The sequence below is a fragment of the Chenopodium quinoa genome, unplaced genomic scaffold (genome assembly GCF_001683475.1).
Source record: "Chenopodium quinoa cultivar QQ74 unplaced genomic scaffold, ASM168347v1, whole genome shotgun sequence".
NCBI classification, from domain to species: domain Eukaryota; kingdom Viridiplantae; phylum Streptophyta; class Magnoliopsida; order Caryophyllales; family Amaranthaceae; genus Chenopodium; species Chenopodium quinoa.
Window position 1 is genome coordinate 2,128,239 of NW_018745174.1, and position 24,258 is coordinate 2,152,496.

General features: G+C 37.0%; 2 protein-coding genes and 1 pseudogene across 2 annotated transcripts; 1 reads left to right on the forward strand and 2 right to left on the reverse strand.

The window, feature by feature from the left end:
* Positions 1 to 61: 61 nt before the first annotated feature.
* Positions 62 to 1,962, forward strand: LOC110710504 (UPF0481 protein At3g47200-like). The gene is made up of 2 exons (XM_021888819.1): positions 62 to 820; positions 919 to 1,962. Exons 1-2 carry the CDS (start codon positions 205 to 207, stop codon positions 1,698 to 1,700), a joined length of 1,398 nt encoding a protein of 465 aa, XP_021744511.1. The 5' UTR covers positions 62 to 204; the 3' UTR covers positions 1,701 to 1,962.
* A 185-nt stretch (positions 1,963 to 2,147) lies between these two features.
* On the reverse strand, positions 2,148 to 14,768 carry LOC110710503 (annotated as a pseudogene).
* A 2,027-nt stretch (positions 14,769 to 16,795) lies between these two features.
* LOC110710534 lies at positions 16,796 to 24,258 on the reverse strand. Its single transcript, XM_021888857.1, has 9 exons — positions 23,931 to 24,258; positions 21,298 to 21,687; positions 21,070 to 21,207; positions 20,881 to 20,978; positions 20,569 to 20,790; positions 19,250 to 19,747; positions 18,064 to 18,485; positions 17,312 to 17,405; positions 16,796 to 17,149 (listed from the first exon to the last, which is right to left on the reverse strand). The coding sequence occupies exons 1-9, from the start codon at positions 24,114 to 24,116 to the stop codon at positions 17,038 to 17,040; spliced, it is 2,160 nt and encodes a 719-aa protein (XP_021744549.1). The 5' UTR covers positions 24,117 to 24,258; the 3' UTR covers positions 16,796 to 17,037.

Below are 24,258 nucleotides of genomic sequence, written 5' to 3' on the forward strand. Positions count from 1 at the left end.
CTACAGTAACAAAGTGCGTCCACTTTAATGAAGCGCAATTAGCCCCACACGGAAACAGCAAAGAAAATTCAGACATAATGTAGTTTAATCACATACTGTTACATGATTCACATGAAATAAACATTCCTGTAATATTTTTCAGACATTATTTGCTTATGTTGGTTGATCTTCACTAAAGATTGAAAAGCAGCAACCACTAGAAAAATGAATTCTCAAGAACACAAAGAGTGGGTTAAATCCATACAGGAAAAACTCAATGAGGCACAACAATTTATTACAAGAAAATCATGGGAGAAGTGTTGCATATATCGAATGCCTCGTCGTATAAGAGATGCCCAAAAGAGCAAAAAAAGCTATGAGCCCCAGACCATATCCATAGGGCCATACCATACCGGAAGTGAACTAGTTCAGGATATGGATCTTTACAAGTGGGTTGCTCTGCACCAAATCCTACAACGGACCCGTCAAGACCTAAACCTTTACCTTGATACCATCAGGCAAGTTGAAGATCAAGCGCGAGGTTGTTATCAACAAGTCAATCATCTAAGCAGCAACAAGTTTGTAGAAATGATGGTCCTTGATGGCTGCTTCATCGCCGAGCTCTTGAGATGTTACCAGGCTAGAGACACAACAGGAGGCAACCCTGTCTTTGCTAATAAGAGAATTGTTGAAGACATTGTGTTAGACATGGTAATGTTGGAGAATCAAGTTCCGCTTTTTATAATTGACAGGCTACTTAAGCTAATGAACGGAAATCAGCACCAATATGATCAGGCTTTGGATTTAGTTCTCAGCTTCTTCAATCCTATATGGCTGACAGGTAATTTTGGAATTTCGCTTTTAATAATATTTAGAACATAGAGAAAGCCAAACATAGCAAGATTATATATGATACATCTTTTTTACATACTATGACAGGTATAAGAATGTCTATAAACGAGCTAAATGAACTGAACAGTTCACTAAAGCAGGAAGAGTGTCTTCATGTCCTTGATGTATTTCGGCGAAGTCTACTCCATGTAAGGCCTCAACAGCAGGATACCATTAATAAACACAGATTTCGATGGATGATATGTGATAAGCTTGTCCCAATGTGTTTGAAGCGGTGGCTAAATAAAGCCCCGGACAGTATTTCAAGCCGTGAACAAGTCTTATATAGGGTGACTGAGCTGAGAAAGGGAGGAGTAAAATTCAGGAAACGGAACACCAGCTGTCTTTTAGACTTCAGGTTCAAGAACGGAGTTTTTGAAATCCCTCCCATTTGGATACAAGATAGTACAATGACCATCCTCCTGAATATAGCCGCCTTTGAGCACTGTCATATGAAGATAAGTGATGCTGCGATTGCATCATATGTGGTCTTCATGGAATGCTTGATAAAATCCCCTGAAGATGTAGGCCACCTTCATCGTCGTGGAATCATTCTTGGAGATGATGCTCAAGCTGTTGACTTGTTCAAGAGCGTGTCTAAAGAAATGCTCGTGAATGTACATGATGGTTACTATGCAGATCTATCTAAAGAAGTGAACGCGTACTACAACCAGAGAAGAAACAGATGGCGAGCAAGCTTGCTTCAAAAGTATTTTCACAATCCTTGGTCTATCATCTCACTGGTTGCTGCTATCATTCTATTGTTTCTTACTGCGATACAGAGCTTCTATGCAGTTTTTTCATACCACAGGCCAAAATCTTCCAAATAGAAAAGATATATTCTATGAATTTCTGATTGAGCATGTATACAGCTTGTTATTATGTTTGTAATGCCATTTGGAAAATGTTATTGACTGAGATTTCTAAAGCAGGCAGTAAAATTTTAGGCGTGTTCAAACTGATAAATCTGAATCACAGCAAAATAGAACGAATGTCAGACTTTTGAGTGGCCTGATTCACTCCCAATTCAATAGTCTGGACGCCTCTCTTTGCCTATTCTCCCTTATTTATAACATATGCTGATTCTCGTTTAATTTTCCTCTACATACCGACAATCTTCCTCAAGATATAAGAATAAATAGATTGCACTACCTATAATAAATCTTCTCCCCTTTGCCAATTCCTAACATAGAAATAGACTTTCTGATAACCAATAAAAATAAGTCGATTAACCTAAGGATTAGATCACATCATTCAATCTAATTGTAATGGCCAAAATTAGTAGCAGTCATAAATCTAGGCAGAAGATCAAAGGATTGAAGTCGGCCTAGCTATTTTCAGGTCAACGACGAAGGGTTGAGAAGTTGAGAGCTGATATGTACTGAAAATCATAGTGTGGAACACAAGCAATAGCTAAGTACAAAAATCATTGTAAACAACCAAAAACTACGAACACATAAATTCGTACTTTCTTTGTGTAAAAGTAATTACGTGTTTCAAAACTAAAAACCTTACGAAGAGTGCAAAAGATGCAAATGTATTCAGTGAGGACATTTCAATATGAACCCAACCAAAAAAAAACAAACAAACAGAGGAAAGGAACTTAGTTTTTGAAAGCTGAAAGCATGATAAAATCAACAAACCCTGTGGTTAAGCATAACCATCTGAGCTGAAGATGAATCTGTTTGAAATCCCGGCATGGAAGAAGAGCTTGCTCCGCTTTTATTAAACTGTCCAGTAGTTGATGTCTTTCCACCATATACCAAACGGCCAACTGACCTCCTTTTGGAATATGCATTATCTAGCAACCTACTTTCACTGCCTGCTGCGGCAACCTCAGTATAATCTGATCCTTCTTTCCTCCTGAGAGACAAACCATCCAAAGTACCACCACCCAACTTGACCTCCATAGCTCGCTCATTATTGGAGAGATAATGAGACACCTCCTCGATCAAACGGAAAGCTATATCCTGCACACTAGTGTGCTCAACCTGATGGAAGATGATGCACCGGGTTGGCTGGTCCCATGAAGCGTGCAACTCTTCAGAAACCATCATCTTGCTCACAGTGCTGTAAATCTGAGCCTCTGAGAGGTCAAACATCTTAGACAGCCGACCAAGGCTAAGAGAACTGCAGTAAGCAGCACAGTAACTGCATAGATAAGTCCTTAAGGCAGCTTGCTTCATCTCAAATTTCAGCATTTCGAAAACAGTCTCTTTGTTTCTCAGGAGCTTCCATATGGTCAGTGATGTTATGACATCAAAGGCTTTTTGAAAATCGCCCTGATTAAGAGCTCTAGTAGCAGCCATAGCATGATCCCGCACACTTTCAGGTGGGCCACATAATGTTTGTCTCTCGCTAGCTTCAAGCAATTTACGGAAAGTCTTGCTTATGACCCTGTGCTGAGACTTAAAGGTGTTCGCAGCCATATTGGGGACCTCCAGCAGCATAGCACAGGTCAGATGAACTGCTTCCAAGAGTTCCAAATTGATGTGCATGTGATATGGCATCTGTTGTCTTCTTTCTTTCATTTCCTGTTTCAAGTTCAAAAAAAAAAATTAAGATTCATAATCAAGTAAAGAAATACTCCGTACTAGTAATATGCATCAAGATAGACAAGTAATATGCATAAAAATTGACCGAGTGTTGTGATATTATATAGCATTCTCAAGAACGAGAAAGAGAGGTTCATAAAAGACACCGAGGTTAATAGATATCTCCCTTGTTTCATTAAAGCATAGATAAGTCTCCCGGATGTTCAATCATCACTACAGCACATATATTTTCAGCCAAATGCAGAATGAACTTGACAGTTCTGCACACTATATTGGCAATTTGGCAGTATGATGATATCCACGTTCTCTATAATTTTTACTCTTATGCAAACAACGCTTCCATTACATATAAGAAAAGCACGAAGTGTAATACAGGAAATCATTCTAAGAGCAAAGTTCTAATCTACTAAAATAACTCAGATTGACATACAAAACCTCGAACCTCAATCAGTAATAGAAGAATTAAATAGTACTGGATTTTTATGGATTTTCTTCCTCCCATATATTTCAAAATAAAGCACTTGCTTTCTATACTAACATCTGTTGAACAAACTCCAAACTAGAAAAATCCACTTACTGATTCTTCTCTAAATTCCACAATTCACTGACCCACTAAAAGCATGCTAAAAGAGTGGCCTTTTGCCACATTCCAGTAGCATGATCTGAAAAGTCATAGGTGATTGCTTTCTTCTGTAATTATAATCAGACACCGCCAGACAATGAACCACTTGGGCACTTAAGACAACCAAAAGCTCGAGCAATGTTATCACTCAGCAGATACAATTAATAATTTAACTAACCCCGAGCCATCTCTTATGAAGATGGTCAACTTTTTAACCAACATTCTAGCATTATAAGGGTCTCTAAACAGCCAAGTATAGTCAAATGACCCCTCTTGTCTAAAACTAGCTCAACACCTAAACCAAATTTCAATTTGACAAATCCAGGCAACCAGGCATCAAACTAGATATGTATATGCAATGAAAATGGTGATAAAATACAACAAACAAATTAATCCTATATCATAGAGGAAGACACTAAACACTGAAGAACTCTAGTTACATATCCTCCAAAATATAGCTAAATATTGCAATAAAAAGATCACGACGACATCTGTGAACATAGGAATTACAGAAAGCAGTAGCAGTGTTGCACATGTAAAAATATTAAATCAATCATACCTGCTCTGGAGTCTTCTCATAATACCGGCTTTGAGATAATCCTTGTGCAAGAAGCTCTCTCCAGGGGCGGAGCTAGAAGGGGACGAGTGGGGACACTTGTCCCCCCATTTTCAAAAAAAAAAATTAAAAAAAAAAAAAAATTTAAAAAAAAAAAAATAAAAAAAAAAAATGCAATTACAGATTTACATTACATGCTCTGTTGCGTTGCGACATTTTCCAGCCAGCCAAAGCCAAACCCTAAGTTTTTCAATTTTCAATTTCTCTCTCTTCGATTCGCCCTCGCCTGTCGGCTAGCCGGCTCGCCGTGACGCCGTCCACCGTTCGCCGGCAGTTCGCAGCAGTGACGAGGTTCAACAGCCGCCCTTGAGCCTTCGTCCTTCGTGTGTTCGTGACTTCGTCTGTTCGTCAATCGCCTAGCCGGCTCGCCGTGACGCCGTCCACCGTTCGCCGGCAGTTCGCAGCAGTGACGAGGTTCAACAGCCGCCCTTCAGCCCTTGAGCCTTCGTCCTTCGTGAATCGTGACTTCGTGTCTTCGTGACAGCGTGACTTCGACACTTCGTCTGTTCGTCATATGCATTTCAATGGAGGTATGAATCAATGAATGTATGATTAATTGAATAATTGATTACTTGTTTTGTTGTTTAAATGTTTAATTGTTTAAATTTACAGTAAATCTGAAATTCTGAATTTCATATTTTTATTACTTGTTTAAATGTTTAATTGTTTATATTTTTATTGTGAATTTGTCATTTGTGGCCTTGTGGGTATTGATTATTGAATAATTTGAATTGATAAATGATTATTGATTTATATTTGTTTGATTGTTTCCCCTGTTAGAGTTTTTGGTTGTTTTTGTGAAATGTGAATTTAAATTTATTAATTATTGTAAATTATTGAAATGTGTAGTTGAATTAGAAATTTAAAATCTTAGCCTCTTAGGTTTTGTTATTATGTAATGATGTGGATTGTGGTCTTGTGGAAATTGATATATAATTTTCGATTTAATTAGGAAATGTCAAACGATTCACCAAATTCAAACAAATCAAAGGCAACTAAACAACCCGATCTTCGACAATTCTTGTTTAAAAGAACGAAACTCAATGAAAATGAGTCCAATGAAAATGAGTCCAATAACTCACCTTCATTTAGCTCCCCTCAAAGTCAAGAAAATAGTATGGAAATGGGTGGTTCAAGTAATAGTAATGTACCATTAGAGGAAGATTTGGTGTATGATGTTGAACTTCTTCCTCATGATCCGGGAAAAAGAATAAACATTATGGATTACCCCGCAAATGAACGAAATGCTGTTAGGAGGGGTTATATTCTTAAAAAACCTTGCCAACCAAAAACATTATGGATTACCCCGCAAATGAACGAAATACTTGGAAATTTGTTGAATGTGGTTGGAGTTTCTTGCAAGAGAAGAGAAATGATTCGTCAAGATCAAGCTCAAGAAGTTGCTCGAGCCTTGGATGTTGGGGATATTGTGAGTGGATCGGGTTTAAATCAAGAACTTGGTTTGAGTAGGCCCGGGGATACTCGTTGGAGTTCTCATTACAAGTCACTTTTAAATGCCATCCTCTTATTTCCTACAATTATTAAGGTGCTTGTACAAATTGGGAAGCATGGTGCATCGGAAGATAAGTTCAAAGCTCAAATTGTTTTAGGACAATTAGAGTCATTTGACTTTATTTTTGTTGCTCACTTGATGTTGACTATTTTTGGATACACTAATGATTTGTGTGTTGCTTTGCAAAGAAAGGAGCAAGATATTGTAAATGCCATGGAACTTGTCACTTATACAAAAACGGTGTTGCAAAAAATGAGGGAGCGAGGATGGGATACTCTCTTAAACAAGGTAACTTCATTTTGCACTAAACATGGTGTTGTTATTCCCACTATGGATTAAGACTAATTGATTTGCATCTTCAAGAACTTGATGAACGATTTAATGAGAGGAATATGGAGTTACTATTATGTATGGCTTGTTTAAGTCCTAAAGATAACTTCTCATCCTTTGATAAAGATAAGGTACTTAAACTTGCCTCTTTTTATCCCGAAGAATTTTCAAGCTTTGATTTGATGGCTCTTGAATATCAACTTGATGTATTCATGGAGAATATGCTAAATGATGAAAGATTTCAAGGTTTAAATGACCTTAATTCTCTTTCTATGATGCTTGTTAAAACCAATAAGCATAAGACTTTTCCTCTTATTCATTTGCTTATCAAGTTGATGTTGATTCTTCCCGTTGCCACGGCAAGTGTTGAAAGAGTGTTTTCTGCAATGACATGTGTCAAAAACAAGTTGCGAAATAGCATGGGTGATCAACTTATGAATGATTGTTTGGTCACTTTTATTGAGAAGGATGTCTTCTTACGAGTTTCCGACGAAAAGATTATTGATCGATTTCAAAGTATGAAGACTCGAAGAATGAACTTGTAATTTTAATGTAATGTTTATGTAATTTTTTTCATCATTTTGAATTGTATGACTAAGTATATATTTGTATTTTGAAATTTTAATATTAAGTATTAACCAATTTGTGTGTGAGTTTTTTTTTTGTTTTTTTTTTTTTGTTAAGTTTTTCGTAAGTTAAGCATTTTGTCCCCCCAAGTTGAAAATCCTGGCTCCGCCACTGGCTCTCTCACTCTTCCAGTTGAATATAATTCAGAAAGGCAACTGTGTCCTTCAGCAATATGACCATCCCTAAAAGCGCTGAGCCCAAGCTGAGCCATAGCTCTATTGAACAATATCTGTGTTGAAATATCTGTAGGGATCAGAAGAGGTCACTACGACTCTCACAAAATCACCAACTCAAGACAATCAACCAATAATTCAAACAAATCAACCCAAATTATTTCACAACTAAATAACCACACACAATATCAGCAATAATGCAGTAGCAAAATAGCAATAGCACCAACAATACTAGGAAGAAAAGATAATAATCAACACACTAGACTTTTACGTGGAAAACCCCTTCGATGTGAAGGATAAAAAACCACGGGACCGTTAAGGAGTCCACCCTAACTTCTCTTATTGATAATTGAGGGTAAAATAAACCCAAATCAGTCTACAAAAGGTTTATACACCCACCAACAACAACAAACAACAAGAGATGAAAAATAGAGAACAGGAGGAGTAGAAATCACCCAAAAACAGCACTTCTGTCCAAGGACGATTATGACCAAAACAGAGCTCAAACGACGATCTCCACCGTCCAAAATGAAGCCCTTGATGTCAGGAACAAGCTGTCAAAATTTGAGGATGATCCAACGGTTGAATTTCCGGCAACAGCCAGATCTGTAAAGGCTGTCCAGAAAAACCGAGAATGAAACTCTCTCTATTTCTCTCTTTTGTGTGTTCTAATTTTTGTGAATGAATCCTCTCATCACTTCACTTGGCTGCTGCCCTAATCTCACAAACATTTTTTACCCCAAAGCTTTCTAAGAAAGCCACCAAAAAAAAATAAGACCAAAAGGACTTACTACTAACTAGTAAAAATGTAATAAAAATTGACCAAGTAAAAAGAGCCAAATACAAAAAACATTTTACCACCAATTGGGCTGAACCCATAACAATCTCCCCCTCCAGCCCAACACGGGGAAGACCAACACGCTTCAAGCATCACTTGAAGCTCATTCCCACAAGCTTGTTACAAACATCAAGCTTGCTTCCGGGAACCATCTTAGTCAACATATCTGCACCATTCTTATCGGTGTGGACTTTCTTCAGTTTCAAAAGCCTTTCTTCAATCACATCTCGTAACCAATGATATCGAACATCAATATGCTTAGTACGAGAATCACAAAGCACTACATATTCTCCTTGCTTCAAACCCAACTCTCGAAGGAACCTTTTAAGCCATAGCATCTCTTTGCCTGCTTCCACAGCTGCAATATACTCTGCCTCAGTTGTTGATAATGCTACGCATTTTTGTAGCTTGGATTGCCATGAGATGGCTCCCCCTGAAAAAGTAAACACATAACCTGAGGTAGACTTTCTATTATCAAGATCACCTGCCATGTCTGCATCTGTATATCCTTCAAGTAAAGGTTTGCCACTTCCATAACACAAACTTAACTTGGAAGTGCCTCGCAAGTATCTGAAGATCCACTTCACTGCTTCCCAATGAGCCTTACCCGGATTGGATAAGTATCTACTCACTAATCCAACAGAATGTGCAATATCTGGCCTAGTACAAACCATGGCATACATCAAAGAACCAACAGCAGAAGAATATGGAATAGAAGACATACTTGCTTTCTCCTTCTCTGTTGCAGGACAAGCTTTCTTGCTTAGCTTGAAATGTGTTGCAAGTGGTGTACTAACAGGCTTGGCATGCTTCATATTGAACCTTTCAAGAACCCGTTCAATATACTTTTCTTGTGATAACCATAACATTCCCGCTTTCCTATCACGAGCAATCTCCATGCCTAAGATTTGCTTTGCAGGACCCAAGTCTTTCATGTCAAATGACTTGGACAAGTTTTTCTTCAAGTTGCTAATCATCTCTGAATCTTGTCCAACTATCAGCATATCATCTACATACAAAAGAAGGATAATGAACTTGCCACCAGGGAACCTCTTAAAGTACACACAAGGATCTGCAGAAGTCCTCTTATAACCATTACTTGTCATAAACGAATCAAATTTTCGGTACCACTGCCTTGGTGCCTGTTTAAGCCCATAAAGACTCTTTTTCAACTTACAAACAAGATTTTTTTTCACCTTTTCCTCAAATCCTTCAGGTTGCTCCATGTAGATTTCTTCATGCAAGTCACCATGTAAAAAGGCAGTCTTAACATCAAGCTGCTCTAATTCAAGATCAAGACTTGCAGCTAATCCTAGCACAGTTCTGATAGAAGTCATTTTGACAACTGGAGAGAAGATCTCATCAAAGTCAATGCCCTTTTTCTGGTTACATCCCTTGACCACCAATCTGGCTTTCCTCTTCACAATCTTCTCACCATCTTTCTTGTTCTTGAAAACCCATCTGTTTTTCAAGACTTTCTTGCCCTTGGGAGGCTCCACTAACTCATAAGTTTCATTCTTCTGTAAGGAATCCATTTCTTCCTTCATTGCATCGAGCCACAGATCTTTCTCTTCAAGAGACAACACTTCTTGATAATTTTCTGGTTCTCCATCCTCGGTGAGTAGAATGAACTCTGAGCTTGGATACCTTGTTGAAGGTTTGTGCTCTCTGGTTGACCTTCGAACATGTGTATCCACAACTTGAGGGGTAGGTTGCTCCCCCTGCTCATGAACCTCTTCATGTACTTCTTCCTCATTTGATGAAGACTCATCACGATCAACACCATCATCCTCATCATGAATGCCATCATCATCATGATGAACTGGTACATCACCATCAGGTTGTACCTCACCAACATCTTCATGATTCTCCTCAACATTCTCATTTGCAGGCTGATTTACAGGTGTAGGAAAAGAAACACCATCAGTAGTATCAAAAGACAATTCTGAAGTAGAAGAATACCTTGTACTCAGAAGAACTGCACCCTTCTCATGCTCAAAGAATACTACATCTCTACTTCTCACAACCTTCTTTTTTTCAGGATCATATAGTCTGAAACCATACTCTTCATCACCATAGCCAACAAAAACACATGGATTAGTCTTGGAATCAAGCTTCGATCTCTGATCTTTCGGCACATGCATGAATGCCTTGCATCCAAAGATTCTCAAGTGTGAATATGAAGGATCACACCCCTTCCATGCTCTATCAGGAATGTCAAAACCAAGAGGAACTGATGGAGAACGATTGATCAAATAAACGGCACACTGAACTGCTTCAGCCCAGAATGTCTTAGGAAGATCAGACATTCTAAGCATACATCTCACTTTCTCCACAATGGTTCTGTTCATCCTTTCTGCAACTCCATTGTGTTGTGGTGTACTGGGCTCTGTCTTCTCATGTCTTATGCCATACTGTGAGCAGTAATACTTGAACTCTTTTGAAGTATACTCACCACCATTGTCAGTTCGAAGACGCTTCAACTTTCTTTCTGTCTCCCTTTCTACCATGGAATGAAATTTTTGGAAGACCTCGAACACTTGGCATTTTGTCTTCAACATATACACCCAAGTTCTTCGAGTAGCATCATCGATGAAAGTGACAAAATATCTATTGCCACCAAGAGATTCAACTTCAATGGGACCACAAACATCGGAGTGTACTAACTCCAACTTGGCTTGCTTTCTAGTAGACTTCCTGGAAAAGAAAGCTCTATGCTGCTTTCCTGCCAAACAATGATCATAAGGGTCAAGAGAAACAGTTTTATCAACAGGAATCAATGTTTTACCTGCTAAAAGTTTTAATCCCTTGTCACTCATATGTCCCAATCTTCGATGCCACAAATTAGGAGAATTCTTCTCTTCCACTGCATTAATCTCACCAGAACATACACTCAAATATGTCTTGTACAAAGAGCAACACAACTCACCCCGAGCGACTGTCATCGAACCCTTAGACAACTTCCACTTACCATCACCAAAGGTATGTCGGAAACCCTCTAAATCAAGAACATTAGCAGACAACAAATTAAGGCGTAGATCAGGAATATGGCGCACATTCTTCAATGTAAGCACGCACCCAACACTTGTCTTCACACGAATATCACCTAGCCCAACAATGCTTGCTGAGCTCTGATTTCCCATCTTCACACTACCAAGATCACCAGACTTGTAGTTCATGAAGTACTCTCTCTTGGGAACACAATGGTATGAAGCCCCTGTATCTACTAATCACTCTGTGTCTGAACTGTCAACATGATGACACTCACTAGTTGCACAAATCAAAGTGACCTCATCATCACTTTTGGAAGCTGTTGCTGCAGTGTTTTTATCATCTCCCTCTTTTTGTGAATCATTCTTCTTTCTCTGTTCCTTTTTCAAACGGAAACAATACTTCTTGATATGACCAGGCTTCTTGCAGTAGTGGCTGGTATTCACATTTCTTCCATCATTGGATTTGGACCTACTCCTTGAGTTATCACGACCTTTGGGACCCTTACTCTTGCCTCTTCCTCTATTCTCAACAACAAGAGCATGTGAATTATCAACTCCCATCTCCTTTCTTCTGATTTCTTCATTAAACATGCTATCTTTGATCACATCCAAAGATAACACACCATCTGGAGCAGAGTTACTAATAGTCACAACCAAGGTCTCCCAACTATCTGGCAAAGAACTCAACAAAAACAAAGTCTGCAGCTCATCATCAAGAGTAACTTTCATAGTAGTCAACTTGTTAATAATATCCTGAAAATCATTAAGATGCTCAGAAACAGACTTTCCATTTTTCAATTTCAAATTAACAAGTCTTTTAATCAATGAAGCTTTATTATGGGCGGTCTTCCTTTCATAAAGACCTTCTAACTTCTTCCACAACTCATAAGGGTCGGACTCTTGTGACACATGGTTGAATATGCTAATATCAACCCATTGCCTAATTGTCCCCAAAGTCTTCCTTTTCAACTTTTCCCAATCTTTAACTTCCATTTTATCCGGTTTAGTTGGTTTAGAAACATTTCCATCTTTATCAGTGACAGATTCAATAGGGTCAAACAAGTCCTTGCAATATAACAAGTCTTCCATCATAGGTCTCCAAATTGAATAATTAGTTGATGTCAATTTAACCATCGAGCTACTACTACTCGACTCCATAATGTGATTATATTAACCACGGCTCTGATACCAAGTTGTAGGGATCGGAAGAGGTCACTACGACTCTCACAAAATCACCAACTCAAGACAATCAACCAATAATTCAAACAAATCAACCCAAATTATTTCACAACTAAATAACCACACACAATATCAGCAATAATACAGTAGCAAAATAGCAATAGCACCAACAATACTAGGAAGAAAAGATAATAATCAACACACTAGACTTTTACGTGGAAAACCCCTTCGATGTGAAGGATAAAAAACCACGGGACCGTTAAGGAGTCCACCCTAACTTCTCTTATTGATAATTGAGGGTAAAATAAACCCAAATCAGTCTACAAAAGGTTTATACACCCACCAACAACAACAAACAACAAGAGATGAAAAATAGAGAACAGGAGGAGTAGAAATCACCCAAAAACAGCACTTCTGTCCAAGGACGATTATGACCAAAACAGAGCTCAAACGACGATCTCCACCGTCCAAAATGAAGCCCTTGATGTCAGGAACAAGCTGTCAAAATTTGAGGATGATCCAACGGTTGAATTTCCGGCAACAGCCAGATCTGTAAAGGCTGTCCAGAAAAACCGAGAATGAAACTCTCTCTATTTCTCTCTTTTGTGTGTTCTAATTTTTGTGAATGAATCCTCTCATCACTTCACTTGGCTGCTGCCCTAATCTCACAAACATTTTTTACCCCAAAGCTTTCTAAGAAAGCCACCAAAAAAAAATAAGCCCAAAAGGACTTACTACTAACTAGTAAAAATGTAATAAAAATTGACCAAGTAAAAAGAGCCAAATACAAAAAACATTTTACCACCAATTGGGCTGAACCCATAACAATATCCATATGTTGAATTGTGTCTTGTAAGTGACCCATCAGCAACAAGTCACGAGCAATCGAAAAATTATCCATAAGGGCATGGTGGTATATATCACACAGCATTGCACGAGCCTTAGTCCGCTCATCTCCAAATTGGTAAATGAGAGCAACTAAGCTATCCATAAAGGCCCTGCTGCAATCCGGAAAACTAGGATTTCTAGGCAAGAGTTCAGGGGTTACTACAAACAAAGGGGTGCCCTTACCCTCATCAGATGTCTCACTTGCAGCTTCATCGATTTGTTCTTCTGATTGTTGAGCAAATTTCCTCATTGCATAATAAACTTCTTGGGGTTTATAATACACAAACTCAACACGTTTTTGGGCTTGCTGCTGCTTTTACATTTCCGGTTTTCACCAAATACTCTTGGAGATTTTGTGCCAGTGCCAAAAACAAAGGCTCGTCCTTAAGCCTTTCAACATATTCAAACGTATAAGGATCAATACCCTGCAAGATCTTGAAAAACTCGGCATCTAACCTCTCAAGGAAGGCTACCAAATTACCCCATAAACGAATGGTACCCATATAGTCTGGACCCTTTTGTGTTTCATCTTCTTTTGGTTCTATTGTATCATCCACCAAAATATTTGGATATTGTGTGAGAATATCGAGTATAACAAACATATTCTGCACACATTTCTTCCACAGTTATCGGCATGTGTCCAATAAGACTAGTATTGACATCAAATTGTGCTGATACAACACTGAAAAGGATCTCCAGCTTCTGAGCAGGCGTCTTTGCAACCCTGCTTAAATAGGTGAGCCGCTCAACTAGCTCCATTCTCCCAGTTCCCTTCCTACCACGCACACCAATGATTTCTTTCACTTTCTTGTTAACAATATCCCATGTTATCGCACTTGGGTTTTTCATGAATTTCGCGCTTTTCTTCCAAAACTTCTCTTGCCATTCATCACCATGATTAGAGTTGTCGTTCTCATCATCAGATTCCTCCTCCTCCTCATCCCCTACATCTTCGGCCTCAGGATTCTCTCTGAATTTGTTAATCAGATCTTCATATTTCTTATTGTTCTTCTTTAGGCTCTGCTTCATTCTATTCAATGCTTTCGCATTGCTGCTGCTCATCTTCTTGATTGCTTCCTTGTTCGACAAAGTCTCACTCAGAAAATCCTCCAACAACACAAGGGCATTTACATAGATGTTGGGAGTCCTACCAGCCTCCTCAACACGCATGAATTTCTCAAGCTGTTTATTCATCATATCGAATCTCTCTTGTAAACTCACCCAGTCATTGATTTTCATGGCATTCTTTATCTGCTCAACAGTAGCAGACATCACCTGGAAACGCTTATTCTTAGCAGGAATGACTACTCGATTTTCGTCATCTGATTCATCAGGGTAGCAAGGACCAAATCGAGTTTTTATAACATCATCAAGACCACTATTTATCTCATCCTCAAGTCACTATCAACATCAATATCACTATCATTATCACTGTCACTACCGCGCTACAGAACAGAAAAAAGGAAAGAAAATAAGTATACTCAACACATTAATTATAACTCATATGAGAAAGTAAGATTAACATTTGTCATAGAAAACAAACCTGCCAAAAATGTGAAGTCATTTTTTCTCTTCTTTTTATGATTTGTTAACAAGTTATGTTTTTCTCAATCTACAAAGCAAGAGTATAATAAGTCATAAGTTATGCAGTAAATTCAAAAACACAAGCAGAAAAAACATCAGATCACCCAAAAAATGTAAATAAACATTAGCTAACTACATTTTTGCGCAAACATGCAACAGAGAGCACCACACACCGTGCGCACAACCACACTCAACAACAACAAATAAAGTGCCACAATATACATAGAGAGACCTGATTTACCTATGACATAAAATCCTATGACATGTTATAATGTTAAACTCAAGAAATATGGGGAGAAAACGGCTTACAACGGCTTGCACTTTGTATTGATATAAAACACATATATATATACAATAGATTGAGAAACCTAATTAGCCTAAAACTCCTAATAAGATAAACTTTCCAAATATACAATATTAACATAATTAACAAACCAAACTCTAATATATAAAGACAAACATTTTTTCAAACGTGTGAAAAATTCGAATCTTGAAAATCAACATATATATATGTATGTGTATATATATATATATAACGAACAGAGCACTCAACATGTCAATGATACTAACACATTGAATCATTTGTTAAAAATAAGCTAATAGCTAATCTAGAAAAATCTTGTAATTTCTAGTTATTTTACAATATTCTAGAATAGGCTTAAGAAAAAATCTAGCCTAAAGGGAAGTCCTAGATAATGTTAAGTCACCTAGAAAGATGTAGAGCAAAGGTATAGTAGTATGTCGGTGGAAATAACCGACTCACACCTACTATAAATAACAGTAGGAGTAGCCATGCAATGGAATGTTATTCACTTCATGCAATAATACTCTCATCCTTGCAACCCATCACGTACTACTTCCACTTCTATTTCCAACATCATTTACTAAGACAATCCCTAATAAAGACAACTCACTAAATCATACTACGTTTATAAGAATAGCATTTTATATCAACAAATCAATTTTAAAGCCGTATCAATAATTCTAAAGAACAATAGAAGATCAAGAAAACGAACCAAAACATGAATTTCATATACTGCAAATTTAAATTAAATAGGGGACGTAAAAAAAAAACAAACAAACAACATTATATGATTAAACTGTTGTGTATCAAGCGATTTGATGATCAAGGTTGAACATAAATAAAGCGAATGACATTACAATATATTAAACACAGAAACTTCTTTTCTTATGCAAGTAAATCTCTTTTAAAAAGATGAAATAAATTCAGTAATAATGGACAAAAATATAACCATAATAATTATCAAAATTGTTCTATATTTATTTTTTTTTTCCGGCATATCATTCAAATTATCAACATAAAAGAAGTATAAAGGGGTAGAAAATACCTAATAAGACGTTAAAATAATCGAAAATCTTGAAAAGTCGAAAATTAAATTTTGATTGCAATGTGTGGGTATTTATATGAAACCCCAAAATGGAATCCGACTCCTGGAGGATTTTTATTTTTTTTTATATATATTACAAGTGTTACGTGGGTCCCATGATTTTATTATTTTTTAGGTTAAAAATAACATTTTTAAAATAACTTATAGAGAAAGAGTTCGGACTTGGATTGGACTCCAAGCTTATTAAAAACAGATATTCTGAGTATTATCATTAAATAAAATAATACGGAATATGGTTTTAAAAAAAAAAAAAAAAATTATAATTCTAGGTCAAAACAATCCAAATACTTGTGACGCAAGGCTAAAAATATATATTAGTAATTTCGTATATAGGAATAAATTTAATAATAATAATATAAATGTATAATACCATAATACTGTAATAATTACTACTCGTAGTATAATAAAATAAAACATTTTTCTAACAAAATCATTGATGATTAAAGAAAATATATTCACTTCACATGGTCAACTTTTTCTTCAACTATGTGTATCCTTGAATCACTTGCCTTGATCACTTTGGCTAAGGTTTGGAACCATTGGAGTCTCTATAGTTGAGATTGAATTTGATTCTACAGAATAGTGGATGCCAATCAACTAGCTAATCTCAGAAATCTTGCTTTCATTGCTTATGACAAAATTGCAGGTTACAAAATCCCTTTGGGAACGTATTTAACAAATTTTCTACCAATACACTACAAAACTATAGCACCAATGTCATCGGCACAGAAAGAATTCCGGTGGGAAGATTGCTGGTCAGAGACAACTTTAGCTTTGATCAGCATTGGGCCATGACATGACCCCAACTTTACAGTTGCCGCTGAATTGTCACAAGGACATTCATTGCATGCGGGCAAGAACTGCATCGTAGCAAATGTACCAATAATCTCTGTAAGTTATAGACATCCAAGGAACTTCTGGAGTAACTTCGGTGCACTGCTTTGTTGAAATACTGTAAATACCATATTTAGTGTAAGAGTTACGTCTCTGTATGACAAGTTGACAACCCAACCCCCAAAGAAAGAACAAAACACCACAACAAAAGGAAAAATGGAGTAAAAGGGCGAAGGTAAGAGGAATAAAGATTTACTTTAGATTGATACAGATCACAAACCTTTTGCCCGTGAGGATCCCAGAAATTGCAGAGCGAAGAGTTTGTCCATGAACTCCAGAGCAGATGTTCTTGTATTGAGGGAAGACCACTTGCCCTATAAAATTTAAAGTTAATTTAGTAAAAAGAACCATACTCCTATCATCCTATAGATAACTAAATTCTAAAAAGTATACCATCAAAGCTAAGAGCCAGACTCAAAATTATCGCAGACATTGGCCTGACAATCAAGTGAATTTACGTAACTTCAATCACAGCATACCAATATATTAACACCGGTAATATACCCATACTTCCGAAGCGATTCTTCTTTTCCATCCAACTTATTCTACTTTTATATCCACAACTTTAAGAAGTCATTCCTTTTACAAGATACCGTAAGCAGTCTTGAAGAAGGGCACGGCAAGTCCTAAGAGCTGATTATTGCAGCAATAGTTGGGACTCTGAGATTAGCTAGTTGATTGGAAGAAATAATTAAAAAATTACAGCCAGATGAAAATCAGGCAAGGCAGCCCCACCTTCGGAGGGTTGCCCCTGAAATCACAAGCAAAATTTGGATGAATTATCCATTGGCATATGATCTAGGGGTATATTACCAACTAGTTCATTTATTTTCTACGTAGTTTCAGGTAAACAACTATTAAGATATGAGCATTGAAACATAAATGAATAAAGATAATAAGAATTGACCACATCAAGCTATCCTCGTAATTCTTATAAAACTTGAAAGTGCATAGAACAGAGCAAGGCCTCACCAAAAGTGAAAATATTGCTGCGGAGAAGTGAAAGTAGAGGTACAGACTTCCTAAAATTTGTATTCTTTTCTTGAGGCATACCCTTGCATGGAGCAATAAGAATCCCATCCACCGAGGAGGCATCTGCAGCACTCTGACAGTGAATAGTTTCAAACCAGATTCCGGAAGGAAATCTCTTTGACCTTACCAGCCAGAGAAGGATTTTACTATAAGGTGTATCATGAATAATAGAGATGATGATCTCTATTACTGTCAGGGAGAAGATAATTGTCAAATTCATGGTGGCAAAAAATATATAGAAGACAGATGTAGTCGGCAGCAATAGCAAGAGTAGAGTGAACAGTAGGGATCCAACAACATGTTGCTCGACACTGTATTCATAACTATCTAACCTTTGACGAAGAGGATTCCACTTACGGCCCCTGCCAGACAAAAGATCTCATAAGCAACTAGAACCACCACATTACAACAATATTTAGTTCAACCCCAAAAAAAATCACCAGCCAATATATAACTCATATTGTTCAAACTTAAGGAATAATATTTATGCTCAATACAATACAGTTAGGATGCATTAACTATGAACAACTTTACTAGCTACATCTATCAATGAAAACGCCATATATACAAACAAGCATCTCTGGTTGTATAACCCAATAAACCACAATTAAAACATATTATGAACCAGCTAAGACAATTGATCAAGCAACAATTTCCTTGATTTTTTTCAAAATTCCAAGCGGCATACCAAATACAAAAATCTTCTCAAACAATATCCAATTCATTCTATCTAACGCATCATTTTAGCTTTCAATACTTCTAAAAGTATAGGACATTTTATGCACAATGTTGGACAACAGTAAAGCTCCTTAATATTTCTACACCTCAAAATAATATTTCAGCGGGAACTTTAGTAGCCTCTTCACAAGTTATCTTATAAATAGAGGAATGCACACATTTGAATGAATTCATACTGGGTTATGGCTACAATTAAGTAGGTATATGTACGAATGTACCACAGCGTCATAATAATAGAGTGTGTAAGATTACGGATAGCAAGACTATTAAGAAACTAGAACCTATTCAACATCAAAAACCTCCTTGCTATCTGTAATTTCCCACACTGTTATGACAGTTATGACAGGACTTTTAAGAAATTACACAATAGCTGTATCAATTTGTTTACCTAAAAAGACGCCATAAAGCTGCCAATGCCTGAATCTGAAGTGAATACAAGAGAGAGATCAAATGATGGAGTGTGTAAACATGGAATGCAGCTATTGCAATCATATCTGTGATCAATGCCACTGGAATTGTCATGCCAAGAAGAATCCCCGACAAAGCAACAACCTTGATAATAACACCAGATAATATGTCTGCTGCTGAAAACCAGAGGGTACTCCAGATCTGGATAGCATTAAGTGAAATGATACCCAAAACTCCTGCAAGCTCTGTATTCAGCTTAAAACCAGCAGGCACTCCCATCAACCATACACACCCCGTGCGTAACACATCATCAGTGAAGTGAATGGCACAAGTTGAACACCATTTAAGGACAGCTTCAGCATGTAATAACAAAGTAAATCCAACCAAGTTCCCCAAAAAGACATCAATGGCTGCAGAAGACCAAAAGGAATGCTTTCGTAATCCAGCTTTCTCCGCATATTCAACACATGCTTGAGACCTTGCATATTTAGGAGCACAAAGATAATCAAAAAAGAGAATCAAGATTTCCATAATATGTCAATTAATTAAAAGCTCTCACAAGGCTCCTAAAGTCCTACCACCTATGAGTCTATGACACAGAATAATTGCTGAAATACAGGGACTAAGAGAAAAGGGGGTGCCATCAACACAGACTTAAATACTTAATAGGTGGCCATGGACTGGGCCAGATCAAGCCAGGCCACGTCAACAGGTTGAACACCTCAACACAGTTCTGGGTCAAGCCTGGGCCAGGCTGGTCCATGGGAAAACAATGGACCCATAACCCTTCATGACCTACCCCTTGGCTAGTCCCATTCAGGACCTGACCTGAAAAGGCCCTGTAGCAAGCCACACTTAATGAGTTGTAAGCTTAAATGATATGGATCTAAATAAGAGATAAAGGAGGGGAGAAAATGTTGACCCACACAGACATAACAGGCAAAAAATCTTTTCCAAACTCATTAAAATCAATAATACTTGTGAAGCCGTAATCCCATAATAAGTAAGCAGATCATGTTTTGTCCGAATTATGAAATTGACAGCAGCAATGTTACAGTCACTTTAAAACCCTTTCTATCCTAATGTCCCTGAAGTAACTCTAGTATCCAAATCCAAATTCCATTAAAAAGTGATTTACAAGATTATTCTTGGAAAACTGATACAAATACAGCAAATAAGTAATTTAGTTTGCCCCATACACTCAATCAAAAAAAAATGTATACATATGTTTGCTACATGCAGAACCTCAAATATGACATACAAATCAAAGAAAACTCCAGCATTATGAACATTACTTACCTCAGACCGGTTTCATTTAGGAAGATAGGCCAATACAGAATCTGGTGACAACGAACTTGTGTATTTCTCCATGTGTTACTAAAAATTTTTGCTAATCCATTGCACATCCAGAAATTTGAGGCACATCCTGCCAGCTTCTTGAATGACTGAATAACTATATAGAGAAACGTGGAAAAGGTGGCCACAGCAGTTGCCCAGGACCTCCAGAGAAAGTTCAAAAACCTGTAGTATATTCAGATGATCAACAAAATAATAGAAAACAAGGGATAGAGATGATGGAATAACAACACAAAAAGTACCAGATAAGTTTACATGTATAGCACTAATTTCCGAGGACTTTCGAGTCCTAGATTGTTGCAAAAGTACATATATGCAGCAGCAGAGCAATTAATAGCCAGAATCACTGTGTTCTGCATTTTGGTGAATGCAAAATCAATATTAACTTGTTATAATTTATGAATATTAGTCATAGTCTTATCAACAAGTGTTTACAAATCTTACCAAATCTTGGAGCTGAGGTTTATAAAAGAGTTCATCAACCCACTTGGGTCTTTTAGTCGCACATTTTGTAGGTTTGGAACTACAAAAGTTTAAGGCGAAATGATGACTGCCATATTTTGGAGTTTCATAAATCATAACCTGACAACTTCAAAAGCAGACAATAAATGGCACTGACGATTGGCATCCATCTTATGAAGTAAGCAAAAGAAGAAAGAAAGACTTACATACGTGTAGTTCAGCCTGAGGTGATAGTTCGCCATTCAAATGAAGATGATTCAATGCTGGAATCCAGCAAATCTCACTGGAAGGATAACTGCGAGCATCATGCACAAACTGGATCCAAGTTGTGTGGCTAAGAGAAGCATGTCTGTATTGCTTTAATAAGCTGTCATAAGCAGTACATCCACAGCTTGAATTCCTAAAGTTTGAAATAGAAGTGTGTTGCCCATTGAGCAAACAGGCTTTAGCAGACTGCGGGTTGTGATCAATGTTGACCTTATTAAAATTGTGCAGATGATCTGTATTCTCATTTGGCAGCACACAGCGACCCAGAACAGTCAAACTAGACTTCTCCTGTAATGTGACCGGCATTCCTTCGTTTGCATGATGAATTGTCTCCTGATATTTTCATCCAAAAACTAGAATTGCTTTAGCGAGCATACTTGAACTATATCCAGCAACAAAACTATTATAAATTCCATTAAGATTTATAGAATGGAGAACTATGAGCTGAAGAAATACTAACACACCATAGGAAAGGGTATAACCTCATAAGTTATACGATTCTACTCACCCGTTATTGTTGTAGACATGAAAATAATTAGTAACAGACATAACAATATGTTGCAGGGATGAATGCAGTGCAAACAATATAGCCACCATAGTAATCTGCACCCACCCTTCCCAGCTTCGAAAATTGAAACAAGAGCAAGAGAAGCTATGGATCCAAAACGCAAATTCATAGATAAACCTTATCCAGAGTGATAATCGACAATATTTGTCACTAGTCCACTAACACAACCTTCAATCACCAATCCAGTATAAATCATGGCATCTGTGTTAGATCAGATCCAAATATCCAGCTCTTACTTTTAAAATCTCCTTAGTACTTGAAATTACCATCCTATGAATATAAAAGTTTGCCATCCAAGTATCTTGAACAATTACTATAAACAAGCACGACATCAAAACTAGGGACCAAGTTTTAACACAAATGATAATACTCCTTCTGTCCCAAAATGGCATACATTTTAAGGATAGTAGTTAAAGTAAGATAGAGTGTTGGGTCAGAGTGAACACTGAACAGATCGATTAGCGGGATTGAGAGAAATTAAGAAAAATAATTATAAAAAAGTGTGAAGTGAACTCTGTGATACCAAAAACAGATCTGTGACACTCAAAAACATAAATGAAGAATTTGGGATTGAAGAAATAACTTGACTTAACAAGCATTATTCCTCAAGTTTCTTTAAGCAAATGATATCTCTTGGAGTCGGAAACCCACATTATAACATACTACAAATTAGTCTTTAAAAAAAAAAAAGTAATACAGTAATCCTCTTATGAAATATTATGTTAAACCTAACATTAATCGTTTCTACAGACAAACCTCGCACAGTAATATTCCCAAGACACTTCAAGCATATGATTACTAGACAGCTAAATAATTCACTGATAAATTTATGTTTAATCGTTCTACAGCTTGTTCTCACACAGTGTATATACAACCCTTGTTCTGCAAACCTAGGTAAGACAAAGGGGACTCACACCCCAAAAATTCAGGTAGAGATTAAAATTGAACATGTTATACGAGTAACCTTGTGCTCCCTCTTCTACCCATCTTTGCCCCTTGCATTTCTCTAAACACTAATTTCGGCAAATAAGTCACTGGGCCAAAGCATTTTACCTTCCCCCCCACCACAAAAAAAAATAATAAAAAAAAAAAACAACTAAATTGAATACACTCCCCCCATCTGTGTTCCTTTTGGTTCCATAAACTTCTACTTTATTCCATTTTTAACATGATTTTCACCACTTTACCCTTCTCTACCCCCACAAACTTGCCCACTTGTTGATCTACTAGTCATTAATTGACTCATTTCACGCTTTTGCCAATTGTTGGGACTTCTTTGTTAGTCTCTTCTTTCCTTAATTCTTGTGCAAATAGTAAGTGTAGTGAAAATTAAGAAAAGGAGGTAGTATCGAACTATAGACAATTGGATCAAACTATTAGCACAAGTTACAAAGTTCATCCACCTTTCAGCTTCCCAAAGCAAGCTCACCGACTCAGATTTCTTTAATACCTAACCCCCATCGCAAACTACACTAACGTCCTAATATCAACCTAGATATATTTCTCATTGGATCATACAATGTGCTAGCACACAACCATCACTACTAGTTAGTAAGATTATTAGGAATCATAATCAGTAAGTTAAAAATTATTAATCATATTATTAATTCAACGATGGACATATTATTAACAACCCAGAAGTTCAAATTAGATAACACACAAGATTATCAGCAATCTAAAACTTCAGAATTCGATTACACACGAGATTATTAGCTACCCTCAACTATAAACCTTGCTAACGCACAAGATTATTAGCTATGATGAACTTCAAATTCGACAACGCACAAGCTTATTAGCTATTATGAACTCCAATAATCGGCAATACAATATAATTAGCTACAATCAACTTCAAAATTCAACAACGCACAAGATTATTAGCTAAATTAAAGTCCAAAATTCAATTACGAACAAAACAATTAGCTACCATGAACTCCATTAATCGATAACACAACAATACATGAATATTACATAAAAGTTCAAAAATCAAGGGAATTGCAGTATTACAAACCTGAATAGCGGAATCAGAGGAATGAAGAGAGAGAAAATCATCAGGAAAAGCGAAAGCCACAACAACATCAAGACAAGATGAAGAACAAGAGATGAACCAACCAAATAACAACAAACTTTTTGATGATTTTGGGAATTCAGAAGATGAAATCTCTTTCGGCCACCAAACCCTACATTTTATGCTCATTATTATTTTTTTTTTGTCGATTTACTTTGATTCTACCATTAACAAATCTCTCCCCAAAATTAGGGATTCAGCGATGAATTCGATGCTCGATTTTTTAATCTTCGCTGGGTTAGATGTAGGGATGGCAATATTAGGTGGATAT